Here is a 17,227-nt window from a genome sequence, read left to right as displayed (position 1 = left end):
GAACTGCGCTTTCTACCCTGCAGTCCCAGGGAACCGCAAGCCGTCCTTCATACCCCACCTCCAGCAACGCCCTCTCGCCCTGTCTCCCCCACCTTCACTGTGAGCTGCGGCCCCCATTTCCCTGCCGTCCCCCTCACCCTGCTGGGAGCTGTGCCCACCTGACCCGGCATTTGCGCCTTTGTCTTCGTGGCCCAGAAGTGGCGCCGCCGGCGGAAGCATGAGAAGTGGCCACGTGCTGTACAGCGGCTGGCTGAGGAAGTCGCCCCCTGAGGAGAAGCTCAGGCTCTTTGTGAGTGCGGGCAGTGGGGGCGGGACCAGGAGCGCCACGGAGGGTCTGGGGGGCTCCGGGAGGGGCGTGGGGGAGGTGGCCTAGGTCCACGGGAGGAGCTGCGGGTAGAGGCGACTTCTCCACGTCTGCATGCGAAGGCGACTCCTCGCCAGCGAGAGACAGGGTCCAGGTTTGTGTGGGTTGCGTTCCGAGACCCAGGGATTTGATTCCGGGGCTGGGGACCCTGTTACCCTGAGCGCCGTGGGCCTGCAGGTCGGAGAGTGGGCGGGAAAGCGGACACAGCAGGCTCTGCAGCCTCGCAAAGGGCAGGAACCTCGCACCCGCTCCCCTTCCCTCCCAGGCCCCGAGAATGGCGGGCACCTCGCAACCTCTCTCCTTCCGTTCCAGGCCCCAAGGAAGGCAGGCGCCTTAAACCTGCTCACCTTCCCTCCCAACCCGCGAGGAGGCAGGCACCTCACACCCTCTCCCCTGCCCTCCCGGGCCCCAAGAAAACGCGGGTGCCTCGCACCCGCTCCCCTTCCCTCCTCGCCCGCCACTCCCTGGGTCGTTCGCGTCCTTCCATGCCACCACGCCTGCTGAGGGACAATGTGCACTGCAGTGTAGTTTTCTATATATTAATTCATGTGGTTAAACGATTTAGAAAAAAAGAAAATTAGTTGCCCTTCCCCCTAGTGGCTAATTTGAAGAGTGTTGTTCTAAATTTCAACAGTTTTACTGAGGAAACAGTAATTATTAGGAGTCAGTATGATTATACCAAGGTACATAGAAGAGGCTTTTCTCTCCTGTTCCTTAGCCCCAGGTCCAGCCCTTCAAGAATCTATTCCAGAATAAGCTGATCCTATAGTCATCTTCCCTTTCCTCTGCTTCCCTGAGGTATGGGGTATGATCAATTCTGCATTCTTGTCTTTCTCCATTTATTTTTTCAATTTTTTATTATACTTTAAGTTCTGGGATACATGTGCAGAACGTGGAGGTTTGTTACATACATATACACGTGTCATGGTGATTTGCTGCACCCATCAACCCATCATCTACATTAGGTATTTTTTCTAATGCTATCCCTCCCTTTGCCCCCCAACCCCAATAGGCCACATTGTGTGATGTTCCTCTCCCTGTGCCCATATGTTCTCATTGTTCAGCTGCCACTTATTTTTTATTTATTTATTTATTTATTTATTTTGAGATGGAGTCTCGCTCTGTCACCCAGGCTAGAGTGCAGTGGCACGATCTCAGCTCACTGCAACCTCCGCCTCCCAGGTTCAAGGAATTCTCCTGCCTCAGCCTCCTGAGTAGCTGGGACTACAGGCGCCTGCCACCACGCCCGGCTAATTTTTTATTTTTAGTAGAGATGGGGTTTCACCATCTTGGCCAGGCGGGTCTTGAGCTCCTGACCTTGTGATCCACCCACCTCGTCCTCCCAAAGTGCTGGGATTACAGGCGTGAGCCACTGCGCCCGGCCAGCTGCCACTTATGAGTGAGAACATGCGGTGTTTGGTTTTCTGTTCCAGTGTAAGTTTGCTGAGAATGATGATTTCCAGCTTCATCCATGTCCCTGCAAAGGACATGAACTCATTCTTTTTTATGGCTTCATAGTATTCCACCACACCCAGTTAATTTTTGTATTTTTAGAAGAGATAGGGTTTCACCATGTTGGTCAGGCTGGTCTTGAACTCCTGGCCTCAGGTGATCCACCCACCTCAGCCTCCCAAAGAATTGCTGGGATTACAAGCGTGAGCCACCGCACCCGGCCAGAATTTTTTTTAAATGCCAATACTGGTGATGGGATTAGAGTATATTAACTGATTTTACTTAGTCTTTCCATTCCCACATTAATTAGTTCTCAAAATTTATTTGCATGCTACGAAAGAACTCAACAATTTTTTTTATTACGTGCAATTTTTTTAATAGGAATAAAAAAATACGTTGTTGGCCTCATTATCAAGACATCATCTGACCCAACTTGTGTAGAGGTAAGAGTTTATTTTGGAGCTTATTGGGAGAGCATAAAATCATTTAGATATTGAGTCTGACTACAACCTAATTCTGTCAAGACACATAGTCACACATATGCACAGTCAGTCATTTGCAGTAGAGCTGTAATCATTTGTTAGGAGGATTGTCTATGGTTATATTCTTATTTATACTTACCTCAGGCTCTCATTTAATCTTTTACTTTTCCTTAGAAAGAAAAGGTGTATATCGGAAAATTAAATATGATCCTTGTTCAGGTAAGTTTTAACTGTTTTCCTTAGAAGAATTATGCTTATTATTTGAACAAAATGTTTGACCTACTTAGGAAATAAAGTATACTAATATTTTGCAGAAGTAGTGATAGTATTCTTACAATAATAGGTAACCTACTGTCTAGTACTTGAATGTTAATTTGCTGTGGCAGGAATCATCAAATAACGTTAAAGCCATCATTTATATGGCTGCAGCGTGGACTGCCCTGCCCTGCCCTGCCCTGCTCTTCCCAGTCTCACTCTGTTGCCCAGGCTGGAGTACAGTGGCACGATCTCGGCTCACTGTAGCCTCCGCCTCCCGGGTTCAAGCGATTCTTCTGCCTCAGCCTCCTGAGTGGCTGGAATTACGGATGCTTGCCACCACGTTTGGCTAATTTTTTGTATTTTTAGTAGAGACAGGGTTTCACCATGTTGGCCAGGCTGGTCTCAAACTCTTGACCTCAGGTGGGCCACCTACCTGGACCTCCCAAAGTGCTGAGATTATAGGTGTGAGCCACTGCACCTGGCCAGATTGTTTTTTAATTTTCGGATATGCCTGTGCATATTTCCTTTGCATATATCTCAGTCCTTTGATTTCCTCGTCCTTCTAATTGATTTCCATGCTTAGTCCTTAAACTGTCTATGTAGACTAAATTTATAATTTTTATGTTTATCTGTTTTCTATAGTAATATCATAAATTTTTTTCCAGAGAACCCTGGTATATGTGGGGGAAAAAACAGTAACTTCTATTTAAATAAGATTTAGAAACATCCAAGTTTCCAAAACTTTTAGTGTATTCAGCAATTAACTCCAGCTTTTATTATACTTTAGAGCTTTCTGTTAGCCCTTCTCTGAATGGGGAGAAAGAGGAGAGAATATAAAGAAGGTTAACATGCATTTTTATAATTGGGAAATCCCTTATGTGTGCCATAAATAGTCCAGACTTGCATACAAATATAATGCAGTTCATGAGGCTTTTGGTTAGAAGTTTATTCAGGCCCTGATTGCAGTGCCTCCTTTCTTCTAAATTCGTATATCCAAACCCTACTACATTTCAAGGCTCAAATTTCATCCAATAATAAGCTGTCTTAACCGGTCACTTTTTATCACCAATAGTTAGATCCTTGAATCTCCTAGGATAATTTCTTTTTTTCTTGTTTGAAACGGAGTGTCGCTCTGTCGCCCATGCTGGAGTGCAGTGGCACCGTCTCAGTTCACTGCAACCTCTATCTCCCAGGTTCAAGCAATTCTCCTGCCTTGGCCTCCCCAGTAGCTAAGACTACTGGCCCGTGCCGCCACCCCTGGCTAATTTTTGTATTTTTAGTAGAAACGGGGTTTCACCATGTTGGCCAGGCTGTTGGTTTTTTTTTTGTTTTTTTGTGTGTGTTTTTTGTTTGTTTTTGAGATGGAGTCTCATCCTGTTGCCCAGGCTTGAGTGCAGTGGCCTCATCTCGGCTCACTGCAACCTCTGCCTCCCAGATTCAAGAGATTCTCCTGCCTCAGCCTCCCGAGCAGCTGGGATTACAGGCACCCGTCACCACGCCTCGCTAATTTTTGTATTTTTAGTAGAGACAGGGTTTCACCATGTTGGCCAGGCTGGTCTTGAACTCCTGACCTCGTGATCCTCCCACCTCGGCCTCCCAAAGTGCTGGGATTACAGGCATGAGCCACCACGCCTAGCCTGGCCAGGCTGTTCTCAAACTCCTGGCCTCAAGTGATTCACCCACCTTGGCTCCCCACAAAGTGCTGGGATTACAGGCGTGAGCAACCGCATCCGGCCTCCTAGAATAATTTCTACATATCTATCAGGCAGATACTAATAGACAGACCCATTAGACAGATTGGACCTTTCATTAGGATAATTGAAAAGGGTCCTGGGGTGATTAAGATAAAAGACTTTATCTGTGTTTTGTTTTCTACCCAGTATGGTGAAGAGGGTGGCACATTTCTTCCTTTAATAAAGGAGGAGAAAATGAAAAGTGGTTTATCCTTACTCCTGCCTTTATCCATTACATAATTTCTTTGAAGTTTGTTTTATTTGCCTTTGAGAAATGAAGTGCGATTAACATTTCATGTCTTATTCTAGATACTGAAACGAGAATGGCCCAAACATTGGCCAACTTTTATCAGTGATATTGTTGGAGCAAGTAGGACCAGCGAAAGTCTCTGTCAAAATAATATGGTGATTCTTTTTTTTTTTTTTTTTCTGAGACGGAGTCTCGCTGTGTCGCCCAGGCTGGAGTGCAGTGGCGCAATCTTGGCTCACTGCAAGCTCCGCCTCCCTGGTTCACGCCATTCTCCTGCCTCAGCCTCTCTGAGTAGCTGGGACTACAGGCGCCCGCCACCACGCCCGGCTAATTTTTTGTATTTTTAAATAGAGACGGGGTTTCACCGTGGTCTCGATCTCCTGACCTTGTGATCCGCCCGCCTCAGCCTCCGAAAGTGCTGGGATTACAAGCGTGAGCCACCGTGCCCGGCCCGGTGATTCTTAAACTCTTGAGTGAAGAAGTATTTGATTTCTCTAGTGGACAGATAACCCAAGTCAAATCTAAGCATTTAAAAGACAGGCAAGTAATAATTATGTTTTAGAATTTTAAAGTAATTTCTCAAACAATTTGAAGCAATTTGGATGTAAATTGTAGATATTTTAAGGAACTATGATCAGTAATATGTTAAATTGCTTGTAGTGGTTTTCAACTACAGATTAAGAAATAGTCCTAGATGGGGCCTAATAATTTACCTCTGAAGGTTGAAAAGTGAATTGTTCAAGATACACTTCAGGAATTGTTTTGTATGGTAACTAGTTAATAGATTCTAAGCAAATGATTTGTGTCCAAACGTATGTATTAGTTATTTTATTTTATTTTGAGACAAGTCTTGCTCTGTTGCCTGGGGTGGAGGGTAGCAGCGCAATCTTGGCTCACCGCAACCCCCGCCTCCTGGATAGCTGCGACTCCAGGTGTGTGCCACAGCGCCTGGCCTCAAATCAGTTATTATCTCTGCTTCTTATCAGTTCCCCAATTGTTAACAATAGTGTTCTTTTTAAAACAAAACAAAACAGAAAACTAGATTTGCCTCTAATAGTAAGCAACCGGTATAAACTATAGGTACACTTCCATTAAGTTTTAAACATTTGTTGTAGTCATTAGGAAATCTTTTTCCCCTTGGATTGCCCAGGCTGGTCTCAAACAATCCTTCTGCCATGGCCTCCCAAAGTTCTGCGATTACAGGCATGAGCCACTGTACTGGGCCTTAATCATTTTTATTAGTATTATAGATAACTGATACTTATTTCTGTGTCTTCTAAATCTGATATTTTTGTGTGTTTTTTTTTTTTAGCATGTGCAATGAATTCTCACAGATATTTCAACTGTGTCAGTTTGTAGTGGTGTTTTTTATTTCATTTTTAAAAATAATAGGAAAGCAATTATTTACAAGTGTGTTTTGTTATAGGAAAATTCTCAAAATGCTCCACTTGTACATGCAACCTTGGAAACGTTGCTCAGATTTCTGAACTGGATTCCCCTGGGATATATTTTTGAGACCAAATTAATCAGCACATTAATTTATAAGGTACAGTGAATACATTTCAGTTATTTGTCACTGGATAGCCACATATATTCTTTTCACATGTAAAGCTCTCATCTCTGCATTCTGAACCTTATTTAACCTTGTTTCTAACATGAGGACACTGCTCAGAAGAAATTTCCTATATTCACACCTAGTAAATTATTTAAAGTGAGTTTCAAATCTGATTCTGCCACTTATACCATGTAATTTTATGAATTCATTTTGAACAAACAATGGATTTGATTATATTGCTATCTTTTAGTTGAGTAAGTTACATTGAGGTAACTCAAGTGCTATTTCTGAAAAATGAACAGTTCATCTTTTAACTGATAATTTAAAATTGATACCATGTTACATCTTCTTTAGGTTCTATAATGGTTTAGCCTGGGCAACATGGTGAAACCCATCTCTACTAAAAATACAAAACAGCCAGGCGTGGTGGTGCATGCCTGTAGTCCCAGCTACTCGGGAGGCTGTGGCCGGAGAATCTCAAACCCAGGAGGCGGAAGGTGCAGTGAGCCAAGATCGTGCCACTGCACTCCAGCCTGAGCAACAGAGCGAGACCCTGTCTCAAAATAAATAAAGTTCTACAGTGGTTTATCCAGAGATAATCACTGTTACCAGTTGGTTGTATTATATTTTCAGATGTTTTCTTGACTGATATAATGAATAAATTAAGTATCTAATTGGAACATTATAACTTGACCTCTTCAACTTCGTAGTTTAGTTTGGTAACATAATATGGATTTATAGTATTTGAATGCTCAGTTTATTGCTTAATTAAGTTATGTAAAAACCTTTCTATTGTCAACAGTCCTACAGAGAACATTCTCAGACATAAGATATTATGCAAGTGTCCAAACATTATTTAAATATTTTAATGTTTAATTACCAGATTATTAGGTATGTTTATTTTTAAGGTTTTAATGCCCCCTGATTTCCAACCCCAGACGATAACTGTTTATCTTCTCAACAATAGAATATATAAGCCAATTTTCCCATATTCTTATTACTCTTAGATATATTGAGCATTTCCCAAAATTCTAAGCAATCACACAGAAAGTATAACATTCCTAAAAGTCATATCACAGATTCTAGGAAAGTTGTTAAGGAGCCTTGTTATTTTAGATGTCTAAGGACACATCAAAATAAAGCAGTTTAGGCCAGGCACGGTGGCTCACGTCTGTAATCCCAGCACTTTGGGAGGTCGAGGTGAGCGGATCACGAGGTCAGGAGATCGAGACCAGCCTGGCCCAACGTGGCGAAACTGTCTCTACTAAAAATACAAAAATTACCCGGGCGTGGTGGCATGCACATATAGTCCCAGCTATTCGAGAGGCTGAGGCAGGAGAAGCGCTTGAACCCAAGAGGTGAGGTTGCAGTGAGCCGAGATCAAGCCCCTGCATTCCAGCCTGGGTGAGCGAGACTCTGTCTCAAAAAAACAAATAAACAGTTTGCTCCTAAAGCATTTACTGTATGTTGGGTAGGCAATAAAATTCCCTCAGTATATCTGCATGATAAAATATGTTCATTCACTTGGCCTGTTTTTGATGTCTACCCCTATATTTGTTAAAGCCTTTTTCCTTTTAATTGTGAATTTTAAGTAAAGTGTGTGTCAGGCCAATTAATTTTATGGTTCCCTCCCCCCTTTTAAATAGTTCCTGAATGTTCCAGTGTTTCGAAATGTCTCTCTGAAGTGCCTCACTGAGATTGCTGGTGTGAGTGTAAGCCAATATAAAGAACAATTTGTAACGCTATTTACTCTGACAATGATGCAACTAAAGCAGGTAATATAATACTATCTTGAAAATTGGCTGAATAATTTTAGTGCCTTAGAAAATACCAAATTCCAAATGAGTTACTTTAGAACAATGTATCATAGATAAGCCATAATCTTGTATTTATTACATAAAATTTGTAGTAAGCTACAAATTTTTATGATGTTTCCAAAAATTTCTTAAAATTCAGGTTTGGGGTGTGTTGTGGTAATTTATTTCTGCATACTTTAGGAGCTTGGTCTTATGGGAGATACCTGACCAGACAGTGGGAAACCTGGGACTTGTTCCTAACATTGTGTCTGAAGGAATTCTTTTCAGCCCTAGTTTGATTGGTTATCTATTAAATGATCTAGAAGGTTATTCATAATACTGTGTTCATGGCCAGGCGTGGTGGTTAATACTGTAATCCCAGAACTTTGGGAGGCCAGAATGGGAGGACTAGTTAATGCCAGGAGTTCGAGACCAACCAGGACAACATAACCAGACCATCTCTATGAAAGATTTAAAAAATAGCTAGCTGTGGTGTTGTACACCTGTAGTTCCAGCTACTCTGGAGGCTGAGGCAATAGGATGACTTGAGCCCATTAATTCAAAGTTAAAATGAGCTATGGTCACACTATTGCACTCCAGCCTGGATGACAGGGCAAATCCCTGTCTCTTTTAAAAAGCAAGGAAAGATAGATTACTGTGTATGTTTGTGATCTGAATGAATGAATTGATTATTTTTACATTTTCAATGTCAGTGAGAAAGGGCTAAGTCCAATACTAGAAAAATTTAAAGGCCGTGATAGCGGCCTTACTAGTTGCAATGTAATTTATTTGAGAAGAGTCAAAATCTAGGTCCTAGAGATACAAGAATAGGTGTACCGGACCTAGGAGTTCTGTATGTGGTTTAATATTAGCAAAAGGGTGTTGGGATATTAGGGCTTAAAAACAATAGTGTTAATAGTGTTGGCTGAGTGCGATAGCTCACACCTTTAATCCCAGGACTTTGGGAGGCTAAGGTGGGAGGATTGCTTGAGCCAGGAGTTCGAGACCAGCCTGGACAACATAACAAGATACTGCCTCTACAAAAATATTAAAAATTAGGTTAGCGTGATGGCACATACCTGTGGTTCCAGCTACTCGGGAGGGGCTGAGGTGAGAGGACTGATTGAGCCTAGGAGGTGGAGGCTGCAGTGAGCTTTGGTCATACCACTGCACTCCAGCCTGGACAGGGTGAGACCTTGTCTCAAAAAAAAAAAATAGTAAAATATAAGTGTCTTTTGTTGTTTTATAAAATGCAAACTGATTGTCCCTTTTAAAATTTGCAGATGCTTCCTTTAAATACAAGTATTCAACTTGCGTACTCAAATGGAAAAGATGATGAACAGAACTTTATTCAAAATCTCAGTTTGTTTCTCTGCACCTTTCTTAAGGAACATGATCAACTTATAGAAAAAAGATTGAATCTCAGGGAAACTCTTATGGAGGTAAGATATGTGGAGCCTTTGCTCCTAAAATTCTGCTCTACCTACTAATAACTCTTAAAAGTGCCTTTTTTCCAAAATGTATATACGTTTTGAGATTTCTTATTACTTAATATTTGATCTGTGCATTATATATATTCTCAATTCTGAATTACAGTTATAAGCCCAGTTTTCTGATTTTATGTTCTCCATAAAGCTAGGACTGGCCGGGCGCGGTGGCTCACGCTTGTAATCCCAGCACTTTGGGAGGCCGAGGCGGGCGGATCACGAGGTCAGGAGATTGAGACCACGGTGAAACCCCGTCTCTACTAAAAATACAAAGAAGATTAGCCGGGCATGGTGGCGGGCGCCTGTAGTCCCAGCTACTCGGAGGCTGAGGCAGGAGAATGGCGTGAACCCGGGAGGCGGAGCTTGCAGTGAGCCGAGATTGCGCCACTGCACTCCAGCCTGGGCGACAGAGCGAGACTCCGTCTCAAAAAAAAAAAAAAAAGCTAGGACTAAAAATTTATAATGAAAATTAAATTACTAATTATTATATCATTTCTTTTTTTTAATTTTTATTTTTATTATTATACTTTAGGTTTTAGGGTACAGGTGCACAATGTGCAGGTTTGTTACATATGTATCCATGTGCCATGTTGATTTCCTGCACCCATTAATTATTATATCATTTCTAAGGTTAAAATTCCAAAGACCTTATTTTAAAATTTCAGTTTTAATTCAAATAACATACATTTGTTCATTTAAAGATATACAATTCATCTTGTAATCCCAGCACTTTGGGAGGCGGAGGTGGGTGGATCACTTGAGGCAGGAGTTCGAGACCAGCCTGGCCTACATGGTGAAACTCCGTCTCTATTAAAAATACAAAAAAATTAGTGTCACGTGCTTGTAATCCCAGCTCCTCAGGAGGCTGAAGCACGAGAATTGCTTTAGCCTAGGAGGCTGAGGTTGCAGTGAGCCAAGATCACAGTACTGCACTCCAGCCTGGGTGACAGAGCAAGACTCTGTCTGAAGGAAGAAAATCTCTCCCCGCCCCCCCCATAAATAGATAAATATATATAGATAGATATAAACTTAAGTGTGTATATATATATGTAAACTTAAGTGTATATATATGTAAACATAAATATATATATATACACATACATACACACAATTCAGCGGCATATTAGTATATATACAATGTTATACAACCATTAATACCTAGATCCAAAACATTTTCATCACCCAAAGGTGACCCTTTACCCATAAAACAGTCACTTTCTCCTTTGTTCTCTCCCCAACTTCTGGCAACCATTATTTTGGTTTCTGTCTCTGTAGATGTATCTATTCTGATTATACCATATAAAGGGAATCATGCATGTGACCTTTTGTGTCTGGTTTCTTTTATTTGGCGTCATGTTTTCAATGTTCTTCCATGTTGTAACCTGTATCAATACCTCACTTTTTATCATGGCTGAAGAATATTTTCATTGTATAAATATTCAGTATTTTGTTTGTTCTCTCCTCTGTGATGGCACATTTGGGTTGTTGATACCACTTGCCTATTGGCACCCAAGGCCTTTTAAATAAATGTCGTTCCATTAGGAGACATGATAAAAATACGTATTGATCAACAACTATGTGAGAGATTTTTGAAGTGCTTTAGGGCATGTCAGAAGAAGCAGAGTTACTCCAGAGTTTACTGTCTATTTGATAAGTATTGAAATCTGAGTTGTGATGAGTAAAACATGAATTTTTATTTTCCCTTAAGGTGTAACAAGTGAAAAGCAATTTGAAGTTGGTAATGTTTAAGAATTATTTTAATAGTTTTGGTCTTCTGTGTAGGCCCTTCATTATATGTTCTTGGTATCTGAAGTAGAAGAAACTGAAATCTTTAAAACTTGTCTCGAATACTGGAATCATTTGGCTGCTGAACTTTATAGAGAGAGTCCATTCTCTACATCTGCCTCTCCATTGCTTTCTGGAAGTCAACATTTTATGTTCCTCCCAGGAGACAGCTATATTTGCCCATGTTATTCAAGGTAACAGAGTGGTTGGTAGAGTGTTCTTCCTGTTGCATACTGTGGTTTTGAGGTCTGAATGCAAATACTTCTAATCTATGTAAATAAATTAGCTATGGCCAGGCGCGGTGGCTCACACCTGTAATCCCAGCACTTTGGGAGGCCGAGGCAGGTGGATCACGAGGTCAGGAGATTGAGACCATCCTGGCTAACAACGGTGAAACCCCGGCTCTACTAAAAATAAAAAAATTAGCCCGGCGAGGTGGTGGGCGCCTGTAGTCCCAGCTACTCTGGAGGCTGAGGCAGGAGAATGGTGTGAACCTCAGGGGGCGGAGCCTGCAGTGAGCCGAGATCGCGCCACTGCACTCCAGCCTGTGCGACAGCGAGACTCCGTCTCAAAAAAAAAAATAATAATAATAATAAATTAGCTACAAAAAGAGAACCCAACAAATCCATGAGTGTGGAAAACTAGAACATGAAAATACTTGAGTCTAGAACCTTGATTCTCAAGAGTGTGGTCCTTGCCTCAGTATCAACATTGCTTGTGATTTCGTTAGGCAAATTCATTGGCCACCTGCCAGTCTACTAAACCAGAGTCTAGGAATGAGACACAGGATACTCCTGTAACAAAAGCTGGTTAAAAAAAAATCACATTAAAACACACTGAAATAATTGTTAAGCCATTTTTGTAGAATTACAGTGAAAAAAAGTTTTTTCTTTTGGAGACAATGTCTTGCTCTGTGGCTCAGGTTGGAGTGCAGTGGCGTGGTCATAGCTCACTACCATCTTGAACTCCTAAGCTGAAGCAATTCTCTTGTGTCAGCCCCCCAAGTAATTGGTTGCAGGCACGTACCACCATGCCTAGCTAATTTTAAATTTTTTAGTTTTACTTTATTTATATTTATATAGTTTTCTCTGTTGTGCTTTAAGCCCCAGTATTTTTATTGTTTTAGAGATTGGGTGTCACTGTGTTGCTCAGGCTGCTCTCAAATTCCTGGCCACAACAGTTCTTTCTGCCTCAGCCTCCGGAATAGTTGGAATTATAGGCATGAATCCCTACACATGGCTGGCCTGTGGTTTTTTTTGTTTTGTTTGTTTTTAACTAAGCTTCTACACTAATGATTTCAGTGATCTAACGATTTTTTTCTTGATTGATATATTGTTGAGTATAGGTCCGTTTATTAATGGTTAGTCGAATGGCTAAACCAGAGGAAGTATTGGTTGTAGAGAATGATCAAGGAGAAGTTGTGAGAGAATTCATGAAGGATACAGATTCCATAAATTTGTATAAGAATATGAGGGAAACATTGGGTAAGTTAATAAATACTGTTAATCTTTACCTTTATAAACCTATTCTGGGGTGGAAATACATTTTAGGAAATGTACTTGTAGTTTCTAAATATTTTCTAAACGTATTGTTAATCATCAGTAAAACTCTGCTCATTATTTGCATTTGAAACCATTTTTTTCTTTGTAGTTTATCTTACTCATCTGGATTACGTAGATACAGAAAGAATAATGACAGAGAAGCTTCACAATCAAGTGAATGGTACAGAGTGGTCATGGAAAAATTTGAATACATCGTGTTGGGCAATAGGCTCCATTAGTGGAGCAATGCATGCAGAGGATGAAAAACGATTTCTTGTTACTGTTAAAAGGTATGCAAGGGATAGGTATGAATTAGAATTGCTAAATAAGTATTATGTTGTTACAATAAATAATATAAATTTGTCTTATTTACAGGATCTATTAGGATTATGTGAACAGAAAAGAGGCAAAGATAATAAAGCTATTATTGCATCAAATATCATGTACGTAGTAGGTCAATATCCACGATTTTTGAGAGCTCACTGGAAATTTCTGAAGACTGTAGTTAACAAGCTGTTTGAATTCATGCATGGTAAATCTCTTTCTTTACTATATTTTGTTTTTATTTTTATTGAAGAAAATAAATGAATGTTTTTGTCTTGTTAGAGACCCATGATGGAGTCCAGGACAAAATAAATGAATGTTTTTGTCTTATTAAAGATCCATGATGGAGTTCAGGACATGGCTTGTGATACTTTCATTAAAATAGCCCAAAAATGCTGCAGGCATTTCGTTCAGGTTCAGGTTGGAGAAGTGATGCCATTTATTGATGAAATTTTGAACAACATTAACACTATTATTTGTGATCTTCAGCCTCAACAGGTATGTTAAGCACTGAGCATATGTTATTTTTAGAAAGTAACACCTGTATCAGTCTGTATGTGTCAATGGAAATAGGAGGGCAACTATTGGATCCAATAGAAGTGTTTCTAATTAAATTTTCTTTCTTTTTTCCTTGAGACAGGGTCTTACTCTGTTGCCCAGGCTCGAGTGCAGTGGCACTATTACGGCTCATTGCAGCCTTGAACTCCCAGGCTCAGGTGATCCTCTTACCTCAGCCTCCTGGGTAGCTGGGACTACAGACATGCACCGCCATCACACCCAGCTAACCTTTTCTCCCCCCCTTGGCAGAGATGGGGTTTTGCCAAGTTGCCCAGGCTGGTCTTGAACTCCTAGCTTCAAGCGATACGCTTGCCTCAGCCTCCCAAAATGATTTTATATGTGTGAGCCACCACGCCCAGCCTGGTTAAATTTTCATAGTGAGACAGATTCTTAACCAGAAGATTGTTAGGCTGTTGTCCTATGTAAAATTATTCCTAACAAACAAAATCAGGTGGTTTTTTTTTTTTTCATTTTTTTTGGGGGGAGGCGGGTGTGTGTGTGTGTGTGTTTGTTTTTGAGACGGAGTTTCGTTCTGTCGTCCATGCTGCAGTGCAGTGGCGCAATCTCGGCCCACTGCAACCTTGCCTCCTGGGGTCAAGCAATTCTCCTCCTCAGTGGCTGTGATTAACAGGTGCGTGCCACCACGCCCAGCTAATTTTTGTATTTTTGGTAGAGACGGGGTTTCTCCACGTTGGTCAGGCTGGTCTCAAACTCCTGACCTCATGATCCGCCCGCCTCGGCCTCCCAAAGTGCTGGGATTACAGGCGTGAGCCACCACCATGCCTGGCCAGTTTGGGTTTTTTGTTTGTTTGTTTGTTTGTTTTTTGAGATGGAGTCTTCCTCTGTCACCCAGGCTGGAGTGCAGTGGTGCAATCTCAGCTCACTGCAACCTCTGCATCCCAGGTTCAAGCAATTCAAGCCTCCCAAGTAAATGGAATTATAGGCACCTGCCACTACGCTTGGCTAATTTCTTTGTATTTGTAGAAGAGATGAGGTTTCACCACGTTGGTCAGGCTGGTCTGCAACTCCTGACCTCAAGTGATTGGCCTGCCTCGGCTTCTCAAAGTATTGGGATTACAAGAGTGATCCACTGCACCTGGGCCAAAATCAGTTTCAAGACGTTTGTGAATTGCTTGTGTGTGGTCTTCCTTATTAGGGTGTATAACATAAAAGTTAAAATGTCTGCTTTTTAAAATAGGTTCATACGTTTTATGAAGCTGTGGGGTACATGATTGGGGCACAAACAGATCAAACAGTACAAGAACACTTGATAGAAAAGTACATGTTACTCCCTAATGAAGTGTGGGATAGTATAATCCAGCAGGCAACCAAAGTAAGTATTTCTACTTTTTCTTAAAGTTTTCATGGGATTTAATGAGACTGTTCTTTACAAATGTATTGAATTCAAGCCTTTTAACATGTATGTGTGATCCATAAGTGCTTTTATGTGTGGCTTTGTACATTTTATTATCTGGGCCGGGCGTGGTGGCTCACACCTGTAATCCTGGCACATTCGAAGGCCGAGGCGGGCGGATCACCTGAGGCCAGAAGTTCGAGATCAGCCTGGCCAACATGGCAAAACCCCGTCTCTACTAAAAATACAAAAATTAGCTGGGCGTGGTGGCATATGCCTGTAATCCCAGCTACTCAGGAGGCTGAGGCAGGAGAATCACTTGAACCCAAGAGGCAGAGGTTGCAGTGAGCCGAGATTGAGCTACTGTACTCTAGCCTAGACGACAGAGCAAGACTCTGTCTCAAAAAAATAAATGAAAAATCTGGGCCGGGCACGGTGGCTCACGCTTGTAATCCCAGCACTTTGGGAGGCCAAGGCGGGTGGATCATGAGGTCAGGGGATCGAGACCATCATGGCTAACACAGTGAAACCCCCTCTCTACTAAAAATACAAAAATTAGCAGGGTGTGGCGGCGGGTGCCTGTAAGTCCCAGCTACTCAGGAGGCTGAGGCAGGAGAATGGCATGAACCTGGGAGGCAGAGCTTGCAGTGAGCTGAGATCACGCCACTGCACTCTAGCCTGGGCGACAGAACGAGACTGCGTCTCAAAAAAAAAAAAAAAAAAAAACTATGTTATTTCATTCTTAAGTAGATATAGACAAAAAGGCTTTTGTGTTCATTTTTACCATTTGGGATTATAAATATGGTTTAGGATAAGGGAAGTGTAATGGCTTTTGCTTTGGTAATTATGTGGATTTTTTTTTTTTTTTTGAGATGGAGTTTCACTCTTGGTGCCCAGGCTGGAGTGCAATGGCGTGATCTCGGCTCACTGCAACCTCTGCCTCCCAGGCTCAAGCAGTTCTCCTGCCTCAGCCTCCCAAGTAGCTGGGATTACAAGCAAGCACCATCACGCCTGGCTAATTTTGTATTTTTAGTAGAGACAGGGTTTCTCCATGTTGGTCAGGCTGGTCTTGAACTCCCGACCTCAGGTGATGCACCCGACTCAGCCTCCCAAAGTGCTGGGATTATAGGCGTGAGCCACCTTGCCTGGCCATTATGTGGATAATTCTTTTTTTTTTTTTTTTTTTTTGAGACGCAGTCTCGCTCTGTCGCCCAGGCTAGAGTGCAGTGTGCAAACTCCGTCTCCCGGGTTCACGCCATTCTCCTGCCTCAGCCTCCTGACTAGCTTGGGACTACAGGTGTCCGCCACCATGCCTGACTAATTTTTTGTATTTTTTAGAAGAGACGGGGTTTCACTGTGTAAGCCAGGATGGTCTCGATCTCCTGACCTCATGATCCACCTGTCTTAGCCTCCCAAGTGTCTGGGATTACAGGTACACATCACTATGCCCAGCTAATTTTTGTATTTTTAGTAGAAACAGGGTTTCACCATATTGGCCAGGCTGGTCTGGAACTCTTTACCTTGTGATCCACCTGCCTCGGCCTCCCAAAGTGCTAGGATTACAGGCCTGAGCCACCGCGCCCGGCCAAGACTGCTCTCTTTAAAAAACAAACCAAAAGCCCTATTTCTTGTGAAATTAACAAATGCTGATCATACTTAGAGAAGGCTACCTGGGCAAATGAGTGTAATAAATTTTTTTTTTTGACACGGTGTCTAAATCTCACCCAGGCTGGAATGTAGTGTCGGCTAACTGCAGCCTCCACCTCCCGGGTTCAAGTTATTCTTCTGCCTCAGCCTCCTGAGTAACTGAGACTATGGGCACGCACTACCTCACCTGGCTAAGTTTTGTATTTTTAGTAGAGATGGGATTTTGCCATGTTGGCCAGGCTTGTCTCAAACTCCTGACCTCAGGGCATCTGCCTGCCTGTACCTCCCAAAGTGCTGCAATTACAGGAGTGAGCCAGTGTGCCTGGCCTAAAAATTTTGTTTAAAAAATTTTCAGTTGGTAAATAATAATTTTACATATTCATGGGGTACATAGTGATGTTTCAATACTTAAAACGTGTAGTGATCAGTTGAAGATAATTAGTATATCCATCTCAAACATTTAGCATTTGCTTTGGGAACATTCAGTATCCTCCTAGCTATTTGAAACTGTATCACATATTATTCTTTTTTTGAGACAGGGTTTCTCTCCCATTGCCCAGGCTGGAGTGCAGTGGTATGCACTTGGGTCACTACAGCCTCTGCTTCCTGGGCTTAAGCAATCCTCCTGCCACATCCTCCTA

The 17,227-nt window shown here is 42.1% G+C and overlaps 1 protein-coding gene across 1 annotated transcript in view; it reads left to right on the top strand.

The window, feature by feature from the left end:
• Window positions 1-374: 374 nt before the first annotated feature.
• LOC129461858 (exportin-1-like) overlaps window positions 375-17,227 on the top strand; it is a 39,131-nt gene continuing 22,278 nt past the window's right edge. Inside the window, 16 exon segments of the mRNA XM_055241305.2 lie at window positions 375-458; window positions 2,198-2,259; window positions 2,473-2,517; window positions 4,599-4,693; window positions 4,993-5,079; window positions 5,852-5,900; window positions 5,966-6,085; window positions 7,741-7,869; window positions 9,174-9,332; window positions 11,160-11,310; window positions 11,313-11,356; window positions 12,508-12,646; window positions 12,813-12,989; window positions 13,074-13,235; window positions 13,362-13,525; window positions 14,784-14,918. Coding sequence (XP_055097280.1) covers window positions 419-458; window positions 2,198-2,259; window positions 2,473-2,517; window positions 4,599-4,693; window positions 4,993-5,079; window positions 5,852-5,900; window positions 5,966-6,085; window positions 7,741-7,869; window positions 9,174-9,332; window positions 11,160-11,310; window positions 11,313-11,356; window positions 12,508-12,646; window positions 12,813-12,989; window positions 13,074-13,235; window positions 13,362-13,525; window positions 14,784-14,918 — 1,758 coding nt within the window. The 5' untranslated portion in view covers window positions 375-418.

Source organism: Symphalangus syndactylus, chromosome 14 (genome assembly GCF_028878055.3).
Source record: "Symphalangus syndactylus isolate Jambi chromosome 14, NHGRI_mSymSyn1-v2.1_pri, whole genome shotgun sequence".
Taxonomy (NCBI): Eukaryota; Metazoa; Chordata; class Mammalia; order Primates; family Hylobatidae; genus Symphalangus; species Symphalangus syndactylus.
This window is presented reverse-complemented; position numbering and strand designations above follow the sequence as displayed.